The 26,540-nt window shown below is 40.8% G+C and overlaps 1 protein-coding gene across 1 annotated transcript in view; it reads right to left on the bottom strand.

Annotated features, from left to right (window-relative positions):
- Positions 1 to 4,075: 4,075 nt before the first annotated feature.
- Positions 4,076 to 26,540, bottom strand: part of Aida (axin interactor, dorsalization associated) — a 34,195-nt gene continuing 11,730 nt past the window's right edge. Inside the window, exons 3-10 of the mRNA XM_051148064.1 lie at positions 23,355 to 23,408; positions 22,808 to 22,862; positions 15,859 to 15,922; positions 15,520 to 15,623; positions 10,525 to 10,647; positions 7,709 to 7,831; positions 4,279 to 4,396; positions 4,076 to 4,195 (exon numbers count right to left, since the gene is read on the bottom strand). Coding sequence (XP_051004021.1) covers positions 4,099 to 4,195; positions 4,279 to 4,396; positions 7,709 to 7,831; positions 10,525 to 10,647; positions 15,520 to 15,623; positions 15,859 to 15,922; positions 22,808 to 22,862; positions 23,355 to 23,408 — 738 coding nt within the window. The 3' untranslated portion in view covers positions 4,076 to 4,098. The remainder of the gene's footprint in view (positions 4,196 to 4,278; positions 4,397 to 7,708; positions 7,832 to 10,524; positions 10,648 to 15,519; positions 15,624 to 15,858; positions 15,923 to 22,807; positions 22,863 to 23,354; positions 23,409 to 26,540) is intronic.

The raw sequence follows: 26,540 nt of genomic DNA, 5'->3' as shown, positions 1-26,540 counted from the left end.
ATTGTTTGGGAAACCCGACAACTGGGCTTCTCAGCTGCAGTGGTGCAACAATACTGAGTTCTACTAAGCCACTAATGAGCGCTACAAGGAGTTTCTTCCTCCTATTTCAGATAAGCCAGAGACCCTACTCACTCTTCATTTCTGCACTTTCTTGGTACTCACTGCCTAAGAATGATTTTCTGAATATGAGTTTGCATTAGGATCAAGAATTATCTGGGGCTGTGTGTAGTGGCGCACACCTTTAATCCTAGCACGTAGGAGGCAGAGGCAGGCAGATCTTGGATTTCTATGACTGCCAGGGCTATGTAGAGCTTGTCTCAAAAACCAAGAACAAACATCTGGGCTAGTGAGACGGCTCAGCAGGTGACACTTACTGCCAAGCCTGACAGCTTGAGTTTGATCCCTGAACCCACATAGAAGAACCAACTCCCACAAACTGTCCTCTGACCTCCATCCACACATGCCTTGGCACATGTTGGGGAAATTTTTATTAAATTATTTGACCTAATATTTTGTTGCTTTCAAAACCATTCTTACAATAAGGGTGGACAACAAGATAAAAACAATCATGTGCCACAACTAAGATCTGTTCTCATATGACCTTGCAGCTGATTTTCAAGGAGCATGACAAGGAATCAGGAAGGCGACTGAGTGAGGAAGAATGACTGTAAACTAGAAAACTAATGTATGTCTTCACTCCACATCTGTGGGATGAACTCAATTCAATTACATGGTGATTTGTGACCCAATCTGGTCTCAGACTCCCAGTGATCCTCCTGTCTCAGTTGCTTTAGTGGCTAGTATTCAGGCTTGAGTTACCATGCCTACCTCAATTCTTTTCTTTCTTTCTCTTTCCCCCTCTCTCCCTTTCTTTCTTTCTCTTCTTTGGCTTTTCAAGACAGGGTTTCTGTGTAGCCCTGGCTGGCCTGGACTCTTTGTAGACCAGGCCTTCCTCAAACTCACAGAGATCTCCCTACCACTGTCTCCCATGTGCTGGGATTAAAGGCATGCACCACCACACCTGTTTTTTTTTTTTTTTTTTTTTTAGCAGATAATACTCAGAAATTAGTACTCAAGCTTTTATTTATAAATCAGGTAAGTCTAATAGTCTGATATTGTGTCATACTTAAAAGTCTTGCACCCTCTTTACACTGTCTTTAAAACAACTAGTTCAGACAATTTATTTTCAGTAACTAGCAGCATACTATGTAAGAGCTACAATATTTAAAGCTAGAAAAGGTGAAAATTGCTTTCTGTGACACCGCTCTCTGTGAAGTAATGACTGAAATCTAGGGCAAATCATGCCACTGGTGCAATGTTAAATCCTCTGGGGACTTCGGAAAATGAGCAAAGCTTCAATGTGAAATGAAACGTCAATGACTGAAGACATACAAAGATAGGGTCTTTTAATGCAGAAGTTCCAAAGGAGCCTGTAAATCCTCCAGTAAGAATCCAACCTGCCTGGCCCCAATCTGGAATTACAGATTTTATGTCTATAAGAAAATGCCACAGGATAGTGCATGCCATTAAAAAATTTATTTTTTATTCTATGCATGCATGTGTGTACGTGCAACACGTGTATGTCTGGTGCCCATGGGGCCAGAAGAGGGCACTAGATCTCCTGTAATGAGTTAGCAGGCAGTTAAGAGCCACTACCTGGGTGCTAGGAACTGAACCCTGGTTCTCTGTAAATACAGTAAATGCTCCTGAACCATCTCTTAAGCTCACAGCACATAGCATCTTTTAACCATATTAAAAAAAATAAATTGCAAACACAAGTCGAATGTATCTGGCAACCTCCTCAAGACAAAAGTGAAAATTTCCAATTTTTGCCTTTTTAAAAATAGGATCTCATTTGTGTAGTCTAGGCTTTTTCAAACTTGCTATTCTACTGCCTCAGCTATCTTGGCTACCTAAGTTTAGATGGCATATAAATATTATACCAGCTAAGAGGATAAATAGTAAAGGTAACGTAAACCTTTTTCCTTTTTAATGCAAAATTAGGATATTTCCCTCTAAAGCCCTTTGGTTATCCTGTCGTATATCATAAAAATCATCAGGAAGTTGTAGAGAAACCCTCCTCCCCCCCGCCCCCCCACCCCGTAGCACATCTGGGCCCTTCCTCAGCCCTGTCTGATCATACACCAAGTGCTACAGAAGCACAAGCTGTCAGTCTACAGATGGCACAGAGGACATCACACCTCAGGTAAACAGACTCTGGTTTCAGAACCACTGGGTTGAGTGGTTAAAGCTCACTAGGAAGCAGCAGTACCTCAGTCTGAAAACCTCTGTTAGAGACAAGGCACTGTGCAATGGACATTTTTGAAATGGGTAACTGCTTTCAGACAGTCCTGTCATTTGGGTGTGAATTAAAGCTGAGGTTATCACGTGATGTCCCCAATGTCCCGCATCTGTAGTCCAGATAAATCAGGCTCATGTGAAGGATCGGTGCTGCAGCACAGAAAATTACCACCTTGCTATTTGTCTTATGATCTGTGAGGAAAGAGAAAGGACAATGTGTACAGTCTTTGCTACATTTTAATAACAGGTTTTAAGGAATTATTGTTTGGGTCTAGTCAGCAACATCAAACAAAAGGTACTGATTACTCCTCGTGCACAGAGTAATTCCAAGCACCTTTGAACCTGGCATGACACAGAGATGTGGCCCTTGCCCCTGTGGAGCTTACAGTCTGGGGATCTACATCTCAAGCTTGAGTTGGGCGATGAGCTAATTTAAGGCAAATTCTTCATACCCCAGAGCCACTATAGACAGAATTATTTTAGCATTTGGAATCAATCCAATCAAGATTAATTTGGTTGTGGATTTGTTCCCAGTTGAACCTGAAATGCCATTTTTATTAACATCCATCTAGTAAGCAGTGACCTAGTGGGTGCTGAAAGTTGAGACTAGGTCTCTCGAAGGGCAAGGTTAAAGCATCCTCATTCATTGTGGCTACTTGAAGAAGCAAATATATTGAATGGTTTGATGAGGTTATACTACTTAAAAACAGGCCCAGTACTGACAGTGCAGTCCCCTCATGCACTGTTCACTGGGCTCTATAGCCCACAGACAGCCCCTCACATAATCTTAATGTCCTGTGTAACAACTATCCATCATGTGCTATAAAAGTTTTATTTATGCCTTGTTAAATCAAAAGTAAATAGTCAAGTCAAAATAAAGTAATGACCTGCATATTTTCATATGGATGAATTACTGTATATCTAAGTAGGAAATAAATGGCAGTCCTGTCTACCTACATTAAAAAAAATAAACTATCTTTCCAGATTTTGCATACTAAGAAGAGGTATGCGTCTGAAGGTCTCACATCGGGTTGTCAGGAAAGCAGCAGTTATCCCGCAGCATCTTAACATCTGAAACAACTGTTCCTAAATGATACAATTTAAACGACATTGTAAACAAATGTAAAATTCTATAGTTATTCTGAGATGGTCCCAAAGTTAACCCTAAGTCTACCAGAAAGAATTAGCAGTATGATAGAGAAGAACAGATAAATAATCCACCTGACGATACATGTGCTCACTTCAGGAAATCAATCTGGTCAGCTGGGGAATACTCCATGTGTGATTGATTCTCATCTGGCCAGGGCACACTTTATACAGCTGACCCATGGCATCAGGCTAGACCACTTCTAAGGAGACGTGGCTAGGCAATTTAACTCTCAGAGCAATTCTACCCACCTTAACCCAGAGTGTGACATTCAAACCAGAAGAGCATATTGGAGCAAAAGTGAGCAGGATGTAAACTCTAGCACATTCTTATTGCTGCATTGTCTGAAGTTCAGCACAATCTACAAAGGTACTGTCCAGGAAACAGGGTAGTAGTGGTAATGAGAAAATAGACTATTAATTGCACAATTAATAGAAAAGTAAAAATGTTTCAAAATCTGTATCCAAAGTAGTGATAGGTCAGTGACATGCTGAACTTTTGAGTTCTGGGGTCCGGTTCTGCAACAGACTTGCTGGCCAACTGGCATGGGTAGGACTCATTTTCTGCTTGTTGAAGGGTGATACACTACACAGAATTATGATGGTTTCCGAGTGGTAAAATTCACAGACTCCAGGTTATTTGTATCAGTATCATTCCTTGTGCAAAGTTTGATGTAGATGAAGATAAAGTGGTTTCTTGGTCAATAATTGCAATTTCTTTCTTTTAAAGTCAGTGGGTTTCTTGTATCTGTAACCACAACAGAAAGATTATTGTTGAAAATACTCTGCTTGATTGGCCCCCAAGCTCCATGTGCCATGCCCAAAACTTACAGTTCTATGACGATTGGCCCAGGTTTAATTTCATCCATCTCCATGAAGGCAAAACACTTGGTGCTGGTAAACCTCTTTTTAGGTTTGTAATGTTTGAATTCAAAGAAGATGGCCGCACCTAAGAAATCGAAAGGCACATAAACCAGGCAACACCTTGTATGTTAATTAGCTTTCTTACTCACCAGAAGCATATGAACAAGCAATGGTTTGCAGAATCCACAAAGCAACCTGTTAATACAATCTGGTAAGGTGTGACTTGGTTGCTAGGGATCCCACCCCAAATCTTGCCGTGTCTAACATTTCTCCATATCAACTATATGAAGCCTAGCAAAACTTCCTGAGCTAGACTGACTCAAGACTAGGACCAAAGAACACTGAGCAGGAGTAAGAGGTTAAAGCACCTGTCAGGCAAGTGTACAGATGGAATCCAGATTCTCCAGAACCCACATAAATGACAGCGACCATGGTGGTCTGCCTGCCATTCCCAGAGCTTGGAAGGAGGAGACAAAATTCCTGGAGCCAGACTAGCTGTATCAGTGCGCTCTCAGTTCAACTGAGAAATGTGTCTCAATGAATAAGAGTGATTGAAGAATACTCCCACTGTCAGCCTTGGGCCTCTATATACGTTGCACATAGGTATAGGTGCATATACATATGAACCAATATATACAAAATCATGTACACTACTGCTAGACAGTTTTATTCTAGGCTTGACAGAAGCTGAAGCCATCTGAGAAGTGGGAGCCTCAAGAAAATGCTTCCATAAGATCAGGTTGTAAGCAGGTCTGTAAGGCATTTTCTTAACTAGTGATTGATGGCAGAGAGCCCAGCCCATTGTACGTGGAGCCATCCCTGGGCTGGTGGTCCTGGGTGCTATTAAAAAGCAAGCTGAGCAAGCCACAAGGAGCAAGCCAGTGAGCAGCACTCCTCCATGGGCTCTGCATCAGCTCCTGCTTCCAGGTTCCTGCTGTTTGAGTTCCTGTCCTTCATGGAGGAATAGCAATACGGAAGTGTGAGCCAAATACAGCCTTTTCTCCTCAACTTGCCTTTTTGGTCATGGTGTTTCATTACAGCAACAGAAACCCAAACTATGACAACCACACGTAGAAAAAAATTCAAAACAAAACAAAAATTCCAGAAAAGGAACACAGTCCACAGAGAAAAAGTGCACATGTACTGCGCAGACTGGCAGTGAATGTTCCTTTTAAAATGGTCAAGCCTGACTAGCTTTGCTTCCTCCTAAAACAAATCTAAATTCAAGTCACGGGCTGTTGAATGTTACCTATGCCTGCTTTAGAGTTCTAAGTTGTGTATTTTCCCCTGCAACTTCTGACTTCTACATCAAGAAGTGCTGTGGAAGGCCAGTGTAAAGGCAACAACAGTCAAGCACTGTGAATGGAGCATGAGGAAGTTACATAGTTACACGCCTCCAAAGACCAGCAGATAAGCTCTCTGTTCCAAGGGACAAACAGCTGAGGTTAGGGAAGTAAGTTACCTCACCAGTGTACCCAAATACTGATTTCTAAAACAGGCATGGAAAATGATGGGAGTCCATGTCTCACTCAACTAATTGCTACTTCCTTCTGCATCAGGCAGGGTGGTATTGGTCCTGTCTTTAAAGACTGTAACAGACATCTACTTTAGTGACAGTACAGCTTCTAACTGATCAAGTTTAACAACATTCTGAAATGTGTGAACAGTCTTGGCACGGGTACAAACAGAGCATCTCACAAATCAAGCAAAGGCCAGTCAACTCAGGTCACACAGGAAGGTCAGAGAGGGTGAGACGGGTACACTTAGCTAAGGACTCCCCCTCATACAAAAGGATCACATACATGGGCTACTGGGGACCAATTTCCCTACGCACAGGACCCTACCAAATCCACAAAGGTGTAGTATCTCTTGTCATTCCTACACCAATATTAGAAACATCTAATTATCAAGAAGAGATTCTGGAGTGATCAGATCACATTTCTTAGTCTTTTCACCAGGGAACACATCTCATCATGACTGTGTCTGAGGGCCAAAAAATATTAACAAAGTTATGCTTGAAAACCAAAGCCCAAACATGCCACCTTTGTTCTTTCTTACTCATCTGCATTATCTGAACACAAGACATTTACAGCAGTCTTGGTATGCAGAGCTCTGTATTCCATATGATTGTTAAGAAAAATGTAAAATTAAGGTATCCAAAGATTAAAATGTTTATAAACATGAAATTTCATTAGCATCAGTTAGAACTATAGTGACTAAATATTCAGTTCAATACTGGAGAAAAGGAATAGTGAAGCCCTGAATACACTTCAACGAATCATCAGCTACCAGGAAAGGACAGAGCACAGCACAGGTTAGTCCAGGGACCACCACTGTCTTCCCTTCCCATCAGAACTGAGAGCTACAGGGAGAAAGCAAGCATAAAGCACACTTGGGGTTGCAATCTCTTCCTTAGTTACCCAGCACTCTCTGATACATACTCTTTAACCCAGGGAGTTTCAAGTTCTGAAGTCTATCAGAATGACCTTGAGGACTTCAAAAAAACACTGCTTTGCTGTACCATGGCTTATCGATTGGACTTTGGGGGCTGCCTCTCCCACAGCCCTGGCTTTGAGAAGTAAAACATTTACAGAGGCTGCAGGAACTGTTTCTAAAGGCATTCACTTCACAAAAGCTTCCTACAGAGCCTGGCATCTCAAAATCTTAGCAGAGAACATTGACTTGTCACTGGGCAAGTGGCAACTGCCAGTGTTTACTACTAAGACTTGCGCTAGGCGGGCAGTGCAGCATCACTGTGCTAAAAGGTGGCATTTTTCCATCGCTGCATGTTCTAAATTTTCCTGCTTAGTGCAAGTGGAAAGAAAGGGTTAGAGAACATTTTATCAGGAGTTCCAGCACCCTCTACTCATTAAAACAAGAAAAACTGCCATGTGTGTATGTGTGTATATGTGTTCATGAAGAAACAAGGAGTTAATGTCAGTATCTTCATCAGTTTTCCACGTTACTACTTGAGATAGGGTTTCTCACTGAACCCAGCTGAAGCGCGTCTGGCTGATCAGCAAACCTCAGGAATCCACTCATCTGTCATTGCCCAGCACTGGCAGGCTGTCATGCCTGGCTTTTACATGGGTGCAGTGGATCCAGCTCAGGTCCTCCCACTGAGCCATCTCCAAGGCCTAAAATTTTACTTAATAGTACATTTTTTTTTTATTTAATAGTAAACGTTTTTAATAAAAACATTGTATTCTAGTGTCATTTTTCAACCAGATAACACAGCACCTAATCTCAACATTTTAAAACATTACTATTTGGATTTCTTCAAACCAACTAACCAGGTGACACTGACATCTGCTAGCTATGGACAATGACTGAACCACTGTATACACATTCTCAAATGAGTGCTGTCCATAGGAAGACAAAGATTATGGTCACAAACCTTTGGTTAACTTTTCAACATGTTTCTGGAGCTCAATATCCACATTAAAGTGAACATATGTATCTTCTTTTCTTGAAGCCACAGGAGTATCTTGTACAGGAGTTAAATCTATGCCATTCAAATCTAGAGAGAAACAAGTTTCCACTTAGGGGCAATCGAACTTACAGACCACCAAAGGCCACATTTCCTGAAGAGTGGGATGGGGGAGGGATTCTGGGGCTCACAGGGATGCCTCCTTGATGAGCAGGGCCTGGGAACTGCTGCTGTGCATGGGTGTGCAGGAGGAGCTGAGCTGAGAGGATGGAGACCACAGGGAGGGAAAACAAGTCTGCAGATCAAATTTGATCTTTAAGAGGGGAAAGAATTTGTTTCCTGAGGGCACAGGCCACTCTAATATGTGCAGTAAAGATTGAAGTGTGTGTGCGTGTGTGTGTGTGTGTGTGTGCGTGCATGTATGTATATCTTACTACAATGTGGCCCTCAGTCTCTATTTGCAACAGTGATGAAGGGCATGGCTAGAAAGGCCTGAAGTCTAGAATTAAGTCAAACTCCTCCACTGTTCTCAAGTCAGATGAGCATGAAAGCTGCCAAAAACACAAAACAAACACACACACACACACACAAAACCCCTTTCATCAGTGAAGGAATGTATACATAGCATCTATATTTGGTTATATTTCCTAAAACATAACCTGACTTAGTACAACCAGATAGTTTACTAAGCTGCTTGGTATGGCTTTAATTTCCAGGATCCAGGAAGCTCACTTAATCAGGTTCTGCATTAGGCTTAACAAATAAGTATTTATATATTACTCAACAGAGATGTTAATTGGTAGGTACATCTGAAAATTTCAGTTCTTAAAGACACACATAATCATGTTTCAGTTCAACATACATGCAAAGGTAACAACACTCACTACAAATAATTTACTATTTCATGTTTTACAGAGCACCTTCCTGAAAGTTACATTCTGTAAATGGTCTATCAATGTATAGAAACAAATACTTTCCACACTTGATAGCTGGTTAGATCGTAAAGCAGTGGTTCTCAACCTGTGGGTTGCGATCCCTTTGGAGATCATGTATCAGATATCCTGTATATCACATATTTATGATTCATAACAGTAGTAAATTTACGGTTATGAAGTGGCAACAAAAATAATTCTATGGTTGGGGTCACCACAACATGGAAAACCGTATTAAAGTTTGAGAACCACTGACTTAAGTGTTACCCTCATTAGTGTTGTCAGTCATGGTCTCTATTTATTAAATTTTTCTCTGTGGCTAAATTCCTTTTAATTATTACTAATGAGCATATGGATCTGAGTTGATTTCTGTTAAGTGATGCCAGTTGCCTCCATTTAATTTCAGCTCACATCTGGTTCTCGGTTAGCTTCAGAAAGCTTCATGTCAACCACTGTATCAGCAGTGGTTACTTCTCGATAATCATGACTTGACCCTGCTAGCTGTGGACAATGACTGAACCACTGTATACACACTCTCAAATGAGTGCTGTCCATAGGAAGACAAAGATTATGGTCACAAACCTTTGGTTAACTTTTCAACATGTTTCGGGAGCTCAATATCCACATTAAAATGAACATATGTATCTTTTCTTGAAGAATAATTATTCTTATTATTAACTTTTTGGAAACAGGGTCTTATTATATGTTTTCCAAAGTTGGGCTCAAGTAATTCTCCTGCCTCAGCTACCAGGAAAGTAGGATCACAGCTATGCTTTTTAAAATAAAGTACTGCATAATACATATGACAACAACAAAAGAATTCAGCCATATGGTTTCTCTGCTGGCAACAGGAGAAAAAACGACCAGCATAATCACACTTTCTAACTCTGATAACATACTTTCCTGTCCTGTCATGGCTCTCAGGGTCTGTACGCTATGGACAGACCCTTTTCCCAGTCTCTATTTTTACCCTCCACTGCAGCATTCACATATCAAGAACCTGCTATATGAACTGGAGGGCTAAACTATATACCTGTGGAAGAGGAGGCATTTTTTATAATTCTGCATTCTGGAAACTGTCTCTGTTGCTAAGGGGACTATGCATAGCTAGCTAGCTTCCTAGCTGCTAAGGGGACTGTGTGTGGCTAACCAAGTCCCTAGCTGCTAAGGGGACTGTGTGTGGCTAGCCGAGTCCCTAGCTGCTAAGGGGACTGCGTGTGGCTAGCCGAGTCCCTAGCTGCTAAGGGGACTGTGTGTGGCTAGCCGAGTCCCTAGCTGCTAAGGGGACTGTGTGTGGCTAGCCGAGTCCCTAGGTGCTAAGGGGACTGACTGTGTGTGGCTAGCCGAGTCCCTAGCTGCTAAGGGGACTATGTGTGGCTAGCCGAGTCCCTAGCTGCTAAGGGGACTGTGTGTGGCTAGCCGAGTCCCTAGCTGCTAAGGGGACTGCGTGTGGCTAGCCGAGACCCTAGCTGCTAAGGGGACTGTGTGTGGCTAGCCGAGTCCCTAGCTGCTAAGGGGACTGCGTGTGGCTAGCCGAGACCCTAGCTGCTAAGGGGACTGTGTGTGGCTAGCCAAGTCCCTAAATGGGTCTCGAGTATGAAGTATAAGAATAAACACAGACAAGCCCAAAAGGAAAAGTAAGTCTAAGCTATACATTTAAAAATATGTTTATTAAATCTATTAGAAACATACACTGAAGGACTAAAGATCAACCCTAGGGATTTCCTATCATTACAGATGAATTAAAACAAGTTGCTAGGGACACAGGTGCCCCTGCTCTAAAAGCAAGTGTTCCCAGTGGAAAGCAGCATGGCATCTGCCAGAAAGAAAGCCACACTCAGCGCTCCTCACCCTTCACGCTGACTGTGATGTAGGGATCGATGCACTGCCCGGCATCCTTCAGACCAATCTTCTCAATCCTGATAGTGAGTAACGTCATCCCTGGTTCTGATGGCAACCGTGGCAATAAAGTACCTGGCAACAGAGGAACCACAATACAAATTAGGGCATAAATAATTCCAGCGTAAACATTTCAGTAAGCAGAAGAATCACAGATTTCCTTGTAACTTAGTAACCAGGCAGGCATTAGCACTTTGCTTTCTAGCAACTTCAAAGCCTGTATTACTCCTTTTGGTTTGCAGGGTGCTCTTAGGTTACTGAGTATGGAGATTATGGGCATGCACCACCACATCTGGCTTGGTGTTATTCTCTATGAACAAATAAGCTAAATTTGCACTCCATACACCACAAACACCTTAAAAGCTGAATTATTATGGCAAGCTCATTAAATAATCATGTTACTCAAGGGTGCCCAGCTCTAAGCTACTACAAAATCAATAACATAGTAGGTCCACATAATACATATATATTACATCTGAATATGAACTTGTAAAAAAAAAAAACAGACAGAAAAAAATGTCATTCTGAAGCTTGAGAAGTTTGTGGGGCTAAAGAGATGGCTCAGCAGTTAAGAGAACTAGACACTCTTCCAGACGACCTGGGCTCAAGTCCCAGCACCCACATGGCAGCTCACAACTGGCTGTAACACAAGTCCAAGGATATCCATGGCTATCTGATGCCCTCTTCTGGGCCTTGATGGCACTGCATGAACATGGTGCATATACATGACGGCAAAAAATACTCAAACACATTAAAAAAAAAAAAAAAATAGCAGGGGCTAGAGAGATGGCTCAGGGGTTAAGAGCACTGACTGCTCCTCCAGAGGTTCTGAGTTCAATTCCCAGCAACCATACGTTGGCTCATAACCACCTATAATGTGATCTGATGCCCTCTTCAGGCCTGCAGATGTACATGCAGGCAGAGCACTGTATACCTAATAAATACATACATACATACATTAAAAAAAAAAAAAGCCAGGAGTGGTGCTACACGCCTTTAATCCCAGGACTCTGGAAGTAGAAACAGGTAGATCTCTGAGTTCAAGGTCAGCCTGGTCTACAGGGCTACCCTGTCTCAAAAAGCCAGAGGTGGGGGAATGGGGGGAGTTTGAGAATAGAGATGAGAAAATCCTTTAGTCACAACTAATTTGTAATTTAGTATTTAGAGATTCAATTATTAGGTAGATTACTAAGGTCTAATTCCCTCCTCTCATTCTCATTCTATTCTGTATGATTTATTTTTAGAGGTTACCTCTAGAGGGAATGGCAACACAAAATTGCAAGAGCAATTAGAATGCTTGAAATATTTCCATTCACCAATTAAACTTTTAAAACTAAAAGATCTGGCTGGGAACATAGCCTGGTGCTTTCTCTGTGACCTGAGTGCTGAGTTTGATTTATGTTTTTTTTTTTTTCCAAGACCCGGTTTCTCTGTGCAGCCTTGGCTGCCCTGGACTCACTTTGTAGACTAGGCTGGACTCGAACTCACAGCAATCTGCCTGCCTCTGCCTCCCAAGTGCTGAGGGTGAGCTGAGTTTGAAAAGCCAGTGTACAAATCTGTATATGGTTGCACTTGCCTATGACCTTAGCGTTAGAAGCAGAGGGGGAGGAGGGCAGAGGGGCCTGAGAGAGCACAGCCTATCCCACATGCTAAGACTCCAGTTCACACCCTGCCTGAAGGAGGCCTACTGCTGAATACACTCCACTGAACACACTTTGGTCTCCAGGTCTGTGTGCATGGACACATGTACCCACAAATTTAGGTACATGCACCAGGCACACACAAATCCCGTTGGCAAAAACCAAACCAAACCAAAACTTCAAAAGCCCACCCAAAGAGAACATCCCAACTCAAGAAAATGGTTGGTTTCAATCCTGTATGTATGCAATAAGTTAAACCACATACAGAACACAACACTTACATAGGGTTTTGGTTGGTATCTATCAAATTTCGGTTCAACAATTTGCTTTCTTACTGTTAATAATGAAGAACCTGGAGCACACGATGCAGGGTCTTCTAAAAAGAACTTCTGATTGATAGTCAACAGGTACAATGAAATTGGGGGTGGGGGCAATGGAAATGCTGTAAAACTGTATGGTGGTCACCATCATAAATGTCGAATTTATAAATTCTAGTTAGATTCTTTATAAATCAAGAATCAGCGAAATGTATACTTACAGTAGATAAATTTTATAATACGAATATCATAATAATGCTATTAAAAGTATGTTTTTAAATGTGTTTCTTTTTTGTGGGTTTGGTGTTTATTTTTTGGGACAGTGTCTTGTTATGCAGCCCAGGCTGGCCTCAAACTCAAGGCAACCCTCTAAGCTCAGCCTTACACACTAGATTATAGGCATAAACACCACACCTAGTTCCTATTCTTACTCCCTAGTTTCAATACAGAGACAACATAGAAAGTTAAGAGTGGGAAGACGGCCTTCGCTGCAGGGTTTCATTAACGACTTTTAATGGGACAGGAACAATTCTGAACATACACACAACATAGCACTGTGCACACTGTCTCTGGCTGTCCAATTCGAAACACAGGCACTTAAAGAAGGAGTGCTTTTCACTGGACTGAGACAAGCTTCAGAAAGTAATTTTATGAAGGGAATGGGAGTACTTATATTTAGTTGGGTTCTCCTCAGAAAGGCTCAAGAAATTATATAGAATTTATTAGATAAATAATGAAATGTATGCACTAATTTTGCTGTTCATGGACATCTGAGCTCATCAAGTTCTGATTTTTTTAAATACTTCTATACGCACAGTAATGAACATATTCTGGTACAACTTCTCTGAAGCAGGAATTTCTAAGTCACATGGTCTGTTTCCTTCGTGCTAATTATGTCATGCACACCTACAGTGGCTGTTCCATTTCTGTCTCTGACAACAGGCAGCATGCGAGTGCTGTTGTAGTCTTCGGGCACTAGGTTTTCTCAGGCACTTTACTCAAATCAGTTTAGGTGTGGAGAGGCTCTGCTCTGGCTACGGCTTGCCTGGATTCTGAAGGCCAATAAGGCACACGCTGTTCTGTAGTAGATGATGTGTTTGGATTTTCTTCTTTCTGAAGAGAGTGTAGAAATGTCCCTTCCTTATTAAGTTGTAGATCTCTAATAGATTAGAAAAAGAGTTGGTTGCATGTCTTGTGAACAGCTTAATAGTGGTTTTCCTTTAAAAAGTACTGCCCTGATGCTCGGCATGGTGGTGCACACCTTTAATCCTAGCAGTCAGCAGGCAGACTGCTGTGAGTTTGAGGCCAGCCTGGTCTAGAAAGCAAGTCCAGGACAGCCTGGACTTGAGAAACAAAACAAAAACAAAAACAACAACAAAAACCACCACCAACAACAACAAAAAACACTGAAGAACAACACACCCATTTAAAATGTCTAAGTTTTAAATGCAGCTTGCTGAATTTCACAATGTGGACACGCCTATGTCAGCATCACCAGGGCATGAAACATAAACAGCACGCTAGGGACACCCATGGTCCTACGATACCCCATTAAACCTCTGATCATTATCCCAGAGGGCAGAAGCACTGTGCTGTCTAACACCACAGACCACAGGTTAGGTTATTTAGGTGACTCTCGTTTGTACTGGTGTCTTCTATGAGAACCTTCATGCTAAGATAGTCTAATTTCTTAATCCCTTCCTTCACAGTTGGTGCTTTTAAAAAAGCCTTCGTAAAGTCTTGTTGAACTCAACAGAGGTTAAGGCTAACACTATGCAGACACTAGGCATGCATGTGGTGCATATACACCCATGCAGGGAAAACAGGAACTTTTAAAAATGATTAATTTAATAAATTAAAAAATAAAAAAAGAATTAAGAATCTGATCTCACAAGCAAGAGACTAGAAATAATGTCCTCTACCCAAGGTTTGTCAGTAGTACCTGTTATTATGTGTAATTTCCCTATTATTTATATTCGGAAAGAAGAGCCTCATCCAAGCTTGTCCACAAATAAAAAAGGCTCACTGTGTATGCTTAATTCCTCTTAGATAAAGGTAACATTCCACAGACCTGCGGAGCCCACCTGGGCCTGGTTACACCAACCACAATTGGGTTAAAGACTGATGACGTAACAGACACAGGATGATATTGCAGGCCTAAGAAAAAGCCTACTTGCAAGCTGGCCTGTGGCTGGCATTTAGGGTCTCAGATCTAAGGAAGTCTTCCATCTGCCCCATTCATCCTTCAACACGTGAAGTGTTTATGTGAGCACACAACTTGTGCTGACACTCTTTCCTTCTGAAACCTGCAATTTTGGTCTGTGGTAGGTAGAAAGTGATCCTGTGATCAATTCCCAATAGCAGTGCTGTGTGCTAATCTCTATGGAGACACTTCACCTTTAACGATCTTGCTACCACTTGTTTTTTTTTTAAAGATTTATTTATTTATTTATTTATTACAAATACAGTGTTCTGCATGTACACCTGCACACCGGAAGAGGACACCAGATCTCATTATAGATGGTTGTGAGCCATCATGTGGTTGTTGAGAATTGAACTCAGGACCTTTGGATGAACAGGCAGTGCTCTTAACCTTTGAGCCATATTTCCAGCCCCCAGCTACAACTTGTTATAGTGGAAATTAAATACAGTCTGTGTGGCTAGCTGCACAGAAAAGGGGGCTTTGGAATCTGCACCCCTTTTCCCCAATTTGATCCATACGCCTTTTTCTTTGGCTAATTTTGTTTCTGCTTTCTCTTGCAGTACTCTTTAGCTGTGAATGTTGGTGAATCTTTGAACATGCGTTCTCAGAAGCACTTATGTAGATGGATCCTTTCACACTGTGTCTAAACAACCACTGACAGTGGCCTAGCCAGGGAACTTTGCTTATAGTTGGCAAGGGTTCTGGAGAGGTTTTACTCTCTACTAGAAAATACCAACATGAGCTCCTGCTTGATGAAGCAATGCGTTTGTTATATAAGGGTGCCTACCAGGAACTCTAGCGGAAAAAGAATCAGGAGCTCCTGCCCCAGCGCCACCTTCTTCATCTTCTTCAAATTCCAAATTCTCTTCTTCACCAGGTGCTAAAATTCGTCTATATGGAAAAGAGAGAGAGAGAGAGAGAGAGAAAAAAAACCTAAACAATGAGCTGTAACACTCAGCACACCAACAAAGCCTCATAGCTCTTCACAGGATTGTTACCTGTTGTTACCAATGTTGATATCAAGTGGATCAGTGATACCCAATTGTACAAAAGTAACAACAGACATATAAGCAGGTATAAAGCAGGCACAGAGAAGGTAGTAAGGGAAGAAGATAAATATGAATACCTTAATGGGACAGGCTGAACATCAAATGGGAATTCTTTATTATACGTAAGAATATTCTTCAGAACTACAATAAAAAGACAAAGAACCATGAATTCTTCTAAAAACCAAACACTGTAGCTCATAGAGATAATTTTTAAGAACTTTTGTTATGCACATTTAAATACCATTTTAGAACCATTGTGCTTGTTTGCAGATGGTCTGAGAAAATTAGCTCCTCCTAAAACTTTTCCTACTGTGTACAAAGTCCTGGGTGAGCTGTGGGGTACCTCCTCCCTGTACTGCTTTAGCTGAAGGACTGACATTAAAGATAACAACTTGAGAGACACAGGAACATATCTTCTTCTGTCTTGAGTTTCCTCCTTGGTGTCACCAAACCAATATGGCTTGTGTTGGTACGGTTGGTTATACTTCTCTCACGTTCCTTTTATGATAAAATGTACTGGATACGGCTATATGCTATTCATATAGACAAAGTAGAGTTACCCTTACAAGTCTCCAGACAGCATGGTACTGTGCCCCACAGCTCCCTTTGGGCATGCGCGACGTTCTGTGACGCTGCTGTCTGCAGAGGTGCTCTACATATATAATCTGTGGTTACTTCCAGCCATACAGGTCCCCACAGCAAGCTGCAAACTACATGAAAGTGAATCCACAGCACGAAATAGGCAACACAAAAGGCTCTTGTCTCTTAGTGCTTAACACACTCAGCCTTTACCTTGGAAGTCCTACAGTTCAGAGCTGTAAAGCCTCTACAGGGGACTATCCGGAGGGCACTAGTTGCAATGGCATGGCATATTCCAATGACTGTCAGTAGTTATTCAACTTCTTATATGTGTGCCCATAGAATCTATTGCAAGAAAAATCAGAAGGCACAGTTTCCACTGATTTGTATTCTCTCTCTTTAGCTCTTACCCTTGCCCTTCCACCATCTTTCTTTTCTCAGTAACTATACTTACTGCCCATATTGCTTTAGACTCTTCTAGACTATATGGTGATCAATAACTCCTAAATGGATCTTAAACCAAACTCAAGAAAAACATACAAAACCACATCAACAAACAGACCAGCTATCATACAAATGTGAGCAGCTAAAAGCCTGGCATCCCAGAGGACAGCAAAAGAGCACCACATCATGCTTTACTCTGTCTTGAGTAGGTATCTCAACAACATAAAACTGGGAAGGTTTGCAGCACAAAGGTCATTCTTCTGATGTCCCTCTTACGATAAAATGTTATTTTATATATATACATATATATATATATATTAATATATTATAGATCTAGAAACAGTAGAGGTTATCCTCCAAGGAAGTCTTCAAACATGAATACTGGCTGTGGGCAGGTTTTTAAATTGAGATATACACTCATCAAAAACTCCTATTTGGACTTTAGACCAAACTCAAGAAAAACAGACAGTGGATGCCAATAAGTAGACAAACCAATGTTCAAATGTGGTTCCTGTTAAGATGGACACAGAGGAGACTGACTGTGTAAATGGACAGTGACAGTGGAGCACAGGGTCAGTGTTTCAAAGCTAAGTTGTAAGAAGACACTGGAGCTGGGAACCAGGATAGAGGCACTGTCCACACCCACTCTGGAGTCAGAGCTGTTCGGTATTCCAGAAGAAGGAAGAGCAGCAGGGGCTCAGAGAAGGAAGCAGTGCTTTTTCAGAGGGGGTGGGGGGGGGTACATTGAAACAAAATTTCACTCAGTATCCTACCCTGGCCTAGAACTCACCATGTCACACAGGCTGGCCCTGAACTCATGACAATCTTCCCACCTCAGCCTCTTGAACAGGCGTATCTCACCACATCCAGCTTGAGTCTGGCTTCTTCAAATAACAATATATAGGTTTACAAGCAAGAAAAAAGTACCAGAAGACCAAGTAGGCTTAAAAAAGATCCTAGCACTACAATTCCAATGACGAACTCTTTGTATAACTATGCTAAAGTAATATACATTACTGAATTCTCCCAATCCTAAAATGGGAATGCCACTTCTTTCACAGACTATTGAGAGAACTAAAATTAAAGAGCATACATGAGGATGCAGGGAAGTTTAAAGTATTGAACACAACCACACTCAGCTTCCAGTATTTGCACTTTAAGTGTCTGTCTGTCTTTTTCGTTTTCTTTTTTAGGAATAAGTGCTTAAAAAGAAAGTAGACACCTGCACTGTTGTGCGGGAATTCATAGTCAGCGCAGCTTTCCACTGTGACTGACTCACAGAGATATTCTGCCTTACGAAAACATAACAACATCCTTCTGAACTTTATGATTACAATAAACTGTAACTCGGCAAACACCAGCGAATCACTCACATAATATTGTGGTAAACACTGAAAATGGAGGAGAGGACGACAGTACTTGTCATTCATATTAGATATGACACAGAAATCATATGAGAAAAAGCCAAGCCTTAAAATATGTAAAAGAAGCTGAAAGCTGTATTAGTTATAAAGAATTATTTTCCCTTAAGAGGAACAGAGGACATAGGGTCTCATGTAGGCCAGGCTGGCCTCAAACTCACTGTATAGTTGAGGCTAGACTTGAAATCCTAATCCTCCTGCCTCCCCCTCCAGAGAGGAATGATTATAGGCATGTATTACTACAGCTGCAAATATTTTCTGTTTTGTAAACCTCTCTTTTCAGGCATCAGTGCTTTGGAAAGGAGATATTTGGGGCTGGAGAGATGGCTCAGTGTTTAAGAGCATGTGCTATTCCTGGAGAGATCCACAGCTCAGCTCCAAGCACCACTCAGGGTAGCTCACAATCACCATTAACTTCCGTTTCAGGGGTCTGAGGCCCTGCTGTGGCCTCTGAAGACACATACACTCCTGTGTACAACCAACCCCAGGAATTCCCTCAACGACCTGCTTCCACCAGCCAGGCTCCACTGATTTGTCTTGTTATATTTTATGTACTTTGTGTGCATGCACTGTGGAAGTCAGAGAACAACTTTGGGAAACAAGTTATTTCTTTCCACTACATGGGTCCCAGGGATTGTACTCAAGTCGTCAGGTTAGTGGCAGTGTCTTTACACTCTGAGCCACCTTGCTAGCCTCAGGCCTCACTTTTTAAAAGTGTTTTACAATTTCCCAACAAAACACACCACCTGAGGGCCATTCATATGGGGCCTGCAGTTTCATGTACTCACACATCACTCTGACACCTGTAGCGCCCTTTCCTACTGGGAACTCAGTGCTCCCAGCTTCCTTACTTATCGGGAATGGACCTGCCATCCCCTTGCAGCTCATGCCAACATAGCACTTCCCGGTAGGCAGACTGGAAAACTACTTTCACTCTGAATGGTTTTTTTGTAAACTATGTAAGAAGACCCCTCTCAAGACATTCACATCTACTGAATACAGCACAAATTTGCCAGGTTTGTACTGTAAGCAGAACACTGCATAGATTATGCACAGTAAGTAAAAGGCTGTTTGTAACTGCTCTGCAGAATGGAATCAATAGAAATGAGAGTACTACAGGGCAGACCGGCCATGGATATAAAAACATCACATAAAGAGAGGAGGGGAAAGTTGGTTAAACTTTCAGGAAAGCTGGAATCTCTGCAGCACTCTCTCTGAAAGATGGGTTAATGGAAAGGAATTTTATTGGGGGTGGAGGAAGATAGGTTGGTGTAAGCAGCGTGTTCTGAGGAGTAACATAAAAGTTACTAGAATTACTACAGCCACAGGGTTACTATGAACTTCAGACAAGACTTTCAAGAGATTTAAGAACTTTGAAGGAAAGAAACCATTAGCAAAATGAATCCCCTAAGTCCAACATACTGAAAGCTACTCTCATTCATTTTCACAGAAGAAGCATAATCAAGGGAAAGCTCAACTAATATTCCATCTAAAATGTTGCAGAAAGTATTTGATAGAAATAGCTCATAAATGTCCAAATTTGATGGTATACAGTATGTCCTACTGAGATACAGTATACACTGCTATGCTCCTTCAGGAAGCAACAAGTTAAAATCACCTGAAAGCAGTCAAGAGAGGCCAAGAAGTAGCTCAGCAGGAAAGGGGCTTACTGCCAGGTCCAGGAACCTGCCTTTGATCCCTGGAACCCATAGAGTGGAGGGACAGTTCCTACAAGCTGTCCTGAAGGTTACCCAGATGCCAAGCACTCTACTCTTCCAGGTAGATGATTGATAGATAGATAGATAGATAGATAGATAGATAGATAGATAGATAGATAGATAGACAGACAGGCAGGCAGGCAGACAGACAGGAAGGAATGATAATTAGATGTAAAACAACTCTCCTAAAGTATCAAGAAATTCAAATGAAAAGCATTATATAAATTCAAAAAATAGTAAAATGAAGGCAAAGCAAGTGGTAAGTTACTTTAATTCCTGTACTTGGCAGGAGAATTGAGATTCATAGAAGACTGGGCTACACAGAAACGTCTGTCATCTTATCAAAACAACGCAAAATAAACTAAATCTAATAGGTCTTTAAAATACAAATAAAAGCCTTAAAAAAAAAAACAAGCAAAAGGTATAGCAAACCATTCTTAGTCTAATATTCTACAAAAGCATGAATTATAATAGTGTCTCAGAAGTTTGAACTAGAAAACTATGAAATTCAGGATTAATGTATCCCAACCCATTCCTGATATTTCAAGCATAAGGTCACAGGCAAGAGCCACAGCTGTCATTAGCAAAAGGCAGCTGAGAGAATTTCTCTGAATGCCAAGTCATATAGTCAATAACTCTTAACAACAACAAAAGCAACCAGTGAAATCTCTTTGAGGCACTGGGAGAAATTACAGAGGATGATTAAGAGAGATAATAAATACCTGCCTCGAAATAGTTTAGTCTTTCTAGTTATTGCACCTGGCACAACGTTCCCCACCTAGACTACCCTGCCTCTGTCTGTCCTGCAATGCTAGAGAGCTGAACCAGGGCCTCCTTCCCACAAGCCACACCCCAAGCCCTCTGCAAGATTCTTAAACTGTGTGTGAAGCAAACAAAAAACAAAAATCCCAACTGAAAATAGTAATTGTAAGAAGCCAGGATCCCACTACATCTTCTTCTTTCCTTTTTTTTTTGGAAGAAAAAAAAAGAAAGGCGTTTCCTTAGACCCAGATCCCTGAGTCCTGACTGGTGCCGTGACCTTGCTGCATTTGTGTTTGCTTCTTTGTGGTTCTGTGGGTGCCTCACACATGCTGGGTATGCACTCTACCACAGAGAACACCAGCCTCAGACTCAGAATTTTTAATTAAAGCCATCAATGTGCTTTTATTCAAAATATCACACACACACACACACACACACACACACACACACACACACACACACACATATACACACACAGCCAGTCATGGAAGACCATAGATGATTCCATTTGTATAAAATGTTCAGAACAGGCAAATTTATAGACAAATTAAATTAGTTGTTGCCTAGAACTGGTAATTAGAGAGGGTCAGGATTGGCTAGGGAAGAATGAGTGACGCTAGTGGATACAGGGGTTTTTTAGGGTGATGAAAATATCCTAAAATCGACTGTGGTGATGGCTGCAATGTCAAGACAATAAAAAGGAGCTACATGCTTTAAATTAAAGAATCTTATTATCTAGATAATATCTCAATGAAGCTATTAATAAGAAAAACTTCATATAAAGTATTTGCTAATGCCTTTTAAAGAAATCATAAGAGCTCTATGCACGAGAAAAATTTAAAAATTTTACCTTATTTGATTGTCATTCCTGTATACACTGAGTACAGGTAAAAACTATTTAGGAATATAAAATTACAGTTCTTATAATGAAAAGGTTATGGTCTGTATTACATAAAGTAACCAAAACTTTTAAAATGACACAGTTCATCATAATTCTTGCCATATGCAGAAGGATCTTGCTCAGAGATGAAATATGATCATCTAACAATGTGGAAAAGCCACCAGAATCACAGCAAATCTGTGTGCCTGTGTGCTTCTCTCTACCAACCCAAACAAAACAGAAACCTGATCCCTTTTGGTACAGACTCTGCCACACTCTTGCTGCCTTGGTCCTTCCATTACAAGCACATCAGCTTCTTGTGTAACTTGCGCCCTCCTTCAGCAGAGTTGCTATGAGTTGGGAACTGGCAGCCTGAGATGTTGATATGAACAATCTCTTCAGTTCTTTTTTTACCTTGCACCCAAGTTGTGGAGACACCAAAAGGATTGCACAAACATGAACTCGGCTCACCTAATCCAGGCCCTGTCCAGCCACTAAGGGCTGCAGAGAAACAGGGCTAATCGTTTCATCTCATTCTTCAGCTATAGAGTGAGGGAAGGTGAGCACACAGCTGAGACACTCTTCTTTGCTAAAATACTACGACTTATGATTCCATACAAAGATATCTGCCATAGGAGATGCATCTGAAAGCTGTTCTTCCCGGTTTACAAAAGCATGAGGAGCCATGCAGCCCTTCTCATGGCTATCAGCTAAAGTTTACTCATATTCACTCTGCCCATACTGCAGACATTTCAGCAAAGTGAGCACTCATCTGAACCAGCAAAAAAGGAAAAGGAAAAAAAGTGTTAGCAGCCTTTCAGGCAGCATCTTAAAACACCAAAATATCTGAAGGAATCATTTACTTCAGAAAGTTTCAAAGGAAGAGGAAAAAAAATTAATAGACCCAACAAGAAGTACTTCAGCAGCCTCCAGCCTTCACGTCGTGGAAGTTGAGTGGCATTACTCACCACGCCTTATAGTCTTCCTCAGAAAATGTTTTCAAGGGAACTAGTTTTATTAAAGCCAATGAAACAAATAAAGGCTAATATACATTACATCAAATTATAACTACTACAATATTACAGTAATTTAGAAAGAACTAATAAGACATAACATAAGTAGATATCAAGAGAAAAATCTTACTAGTGTTAAATAGTTTTACTATCTACAATGAGTTATTTCCCTAACAGGCGTCACAGGCGTCTCAGGAGGTGAAACTTACTTGGCTCCAGCTTCTTCAGGTCCTCCAGTTTAAATTCTTCTTGAGACTGTGTGGACTAAATTTAAAATATGCACATTACATCTTTTTACTACAAAGATTTCCTTGTACCCTATGTCTCTTAAATGGTAAAAACCAAATATTCAAAGTGATTCAAAATCAATTTCTTGCTTTCAAGTAGAAAATAGAAAGTCTCAAGTTGGGTTTTGTCTTTGATTTCTATAGTTTACAAAATATGAACTAACTTGTGTAAGTATACATGTTACTGATGAACTCTCATAATTATAAAACTCTCCTGAGATGGCACAGCTTTTGGCACGGATGCCTAATGTTTTGGCAGAAAAATCATGTCAGTTAAAAACCATCTACTTGCCGGGTGTGGTGGCACACGCCTGTAATCCCAGCACTGTGGAGGCAGAGGCAGGCAGATCGCTGTGAGTTCGAGGCCAGCCTGTTCTACAAAGTGAGTCTAGGACAGTCAAGGCTACACAGAGAAACCCTGTCTTGAAAAACAAAAAACAAAAAACAACAAAAAAAGGCCTCTACTTACCTGTAGTGCTGCGCTTCGCAATTCTAAACATGCTGCAATTTTGCCTATGGTTTTCTGTAAGGAGAAAAAATACATTATAAAATAAAATAAAAATTTTATTCAATAAAAAGTATCAAAAAATTTCAAAACAAGTTAAATTTCATTTCTCTATAGCATGGAGCAAGTTCTAGCACAGCCAGGGCTACATAGTGAGAACCTGTTTCAATAAACAAACAAGCAAACAAATAAATCTGATTGTCCATTGATATGTACAATTTTAATGTTTTCCTGTGTCAGTTAAATTTAAATAGCGGGCATGGCTGCACACACCTTTAATCCCAGCACTCAGAGATCTCTGTGAGTTCAAGGCCAGCCTGGTCTACATAGAGTCCCAGGATAGCCAGGGCTACATAGAGAGACCTGTCATAAAAATAGATTAATTAATTAAGATAAATATGAATGTTCCAAAACGAATACCAATGAAAAATACTCAGTGCCATGGTTCCTTCCAAGCTTTCTTGCTTCTCTATTAAGCCCAAAATTCACCAAAAGATTTAAAATTTCTTAAGTTATTAGTAGTAGACTAACATAATGCAATTCTGACGGAAACAAACCTAACTTATTTAAATACATATGTAATACTAAGCAAAGTCAGTGTCTACAGTAAATGGTGGGAAATTTTATAATCAGATACATTTTATAATAGCTATAAAGTGGACACTAATGTCTGGGCGTAGTTTCTACTTTCAATAAGCTCATGTTTCATATGACATAAGACCCAGAGTCATGTAGTACAAAGCATGGGCACAAGAGTCCACAAACTCCAACAAAGGAGCTTCCCAAACCTTCCTGAGACACAGTGAGATCTGCTAAGGAGTCAATCCCCAAGAAAGATTTCTAAACTAAAGAGTTTAGGAAGGTGACACAGTTCACCTGTCTCATGTTCTGAAAGCAAAAGGAAAGGTTTAAAAAAGTGAAGTTATATATTTAGATATAGCTTTTTATATATTAGAAAAAAGACTAAGGGATGGCAGTTAAAGAATACTGGTTGCTCTTGCAGAGGACCTGGGTTCAGGGCCCATCAGCGGCTTGGCAGTTCATAACCACCGAGATCCAACACCCTCTTCTGACTTCTGTGGGCACCAGGCATGCAGACATACATACAGGTAAAACATCCAAGCACATTATTTTTAAAGATTTAAAAGATAATTCTATTTACACTGAGATATTGATGCATCCATTACAAAACCCTCTTCTGGCTTTTGTAGGCATCAGGCATCAAAGTGGTGCATGGATACAGACACAGGCAAAACACACAGACACAAAAGTAAATGCCTTTTACATTTTTAAAAAAGAATTCTAAAATTGGGTGTGATTGCACACTCCTTTAATCCCAGCACTCATGAGGCAGAGGCAAGTGGATCTTTGTGAGTTTGGGGCCAGTCTGGTCTACAAAGCAAGTTCAAGACAGCTAGAGCTTGATACACAAGAGAAACCCTGTCTTTAAAAACAAAAACAGGAGGGGGAGGAGAAGGAAGAACTGTATTTGTACTGAGATATATCAATATACTCAGATTTAAATGATAGCATCCACTTTTTTTTCTTATCCCCACAAACCCTGGCTCATGGACCTGGGCCTATTGTTTGATTAGTGCTACACATATTATTTTTTTTTAAACAAATAGATTACAAAATCTATTTAATCTCATATGCTTAACACCCAAGATAAAAATGTAGTTTAAAAACTGGGAGTTCAGCAGTAAAATCTTAAATGTAAACTTTTCTCCTTATAGAACCACCAAGAGCTTTAATACATAATGCACTACACTATAGCAAAATACTAACAGGCATTATTCACAACCGTTTGAAGGAATGATACCGACCTCAGTATTACAAAAGAAGTAGGATGCTATCACTTCAGCTGTGTCAATAATCTAAACACACTGTAGATGCTCCTGATGTCAAAATGATGTGCTGCTACTGACGCAGTGCAGAAAAGTGATTAAGGACTCAAGTCTAGACATGTCAGTCAGAGTCTAATTACAATAGGACTAAGCACTGAGGAGCCAAATGCTCAGGGAACAAAAGGGGTGACTGTGCTTGCTTGCTGCGCAGTGGGCATGCGTGCCAACCTGAGGTGAGGGCAGAAAGAACCAACTCGTGAAGGCTGCGTGTGCGCTTGCGCTCTCTCTCTCTCTCTCTTTCTCTCTCACACACACACGCACGCACGCACGCGGACGCGCACGTGCACACACACAATAAATTCGGAAGAAAAAAAAAAGATGAAACTGCAAGGCAGTGGTGGCACACGCCTTTAAGCACTCGGGAGGCAGGGGCAGGTGGGTCTCTTGTGTTCGAGGCCAGCCTGGTCTAGAGTGAGTTCCAGGACAGCCAGGTGTACATAGAAAAACCCTCCCACTTCTCAAAAGAAACTAAGCACTGAAGGTAAGCTAAGTCAAATTTCAGACTTAAATTATTAGCACTCACTCAAACTAATTGCTCATACTTAATACAGTATAGAAAAATCTAGTATAGTGTAGTATAGTATAGTAAAAATATTTTACTTTGTCATTGCCTAGGAAAATTGACAACTCAAAAGATCAGTTAGGGGAAAAGATAAAAACAATCTAAGAGGTCGCTGGAAAGATGGGTCAGTGGTTAAGAGCACCCTCTGCTCTTCCAGAGGTCCTGAGTTCAATTCCCAGCAACCACATGATGGTTCATAACCATCTAACACGAGATCTGGTTCCCTCTTCTGGTGTGCAGGTGTACATGCAAGCAGAATACCGTAAATGTAATAAATATTTTTTAAAAAGTCTAAGAAATAAACTAATTGTGCTATAATATATTCAATTTCTATAAGGGAAAAATCAGTTAAATATATATAAAGAATATAATCTCACCCAATCCAGACTTAATTTTTCAACGTTTAAATAATTAATCATCTGTCTAGCTAGAGAGTGTGTGTGTGTGTCTGTGTGTGTGTGTGTGTGTGAAGAGATGGGGGTAGAAAAAAAGGCAGAGATAAAAAGGGAAACCCTAAGAATACACAACAAGCATACAGTACTGAATTCTCATTACCACAAAATTTGACTCAAAACAGGGAAGGGCTTTCTAGGTATCATGAGACAGCATGTTCTAGTCTATGTAGAAACTTATATGAGAAAACCTTCTACACCGAGTAGGGAATTCACTGGAATAAAGTTT

Source organism: Acomys russatus, chromosome 6, assembly GCF_903995435.1.
Source record: "Acomys russatus chromosome 6, mAcoRus1.1, whole genome shotgun sequence".
In the NCBI taxonomy this organism is placed as follows: Eukaryota; Metazoa; Chordata; class Mammalia; order Rodentia; family Muridae; genus Acomys; species Acomys russatus.
Note: the sequence above shows the minus strand (reverse complement) of the source record. Positions and strands in the feature narration are given on the sequence as shown.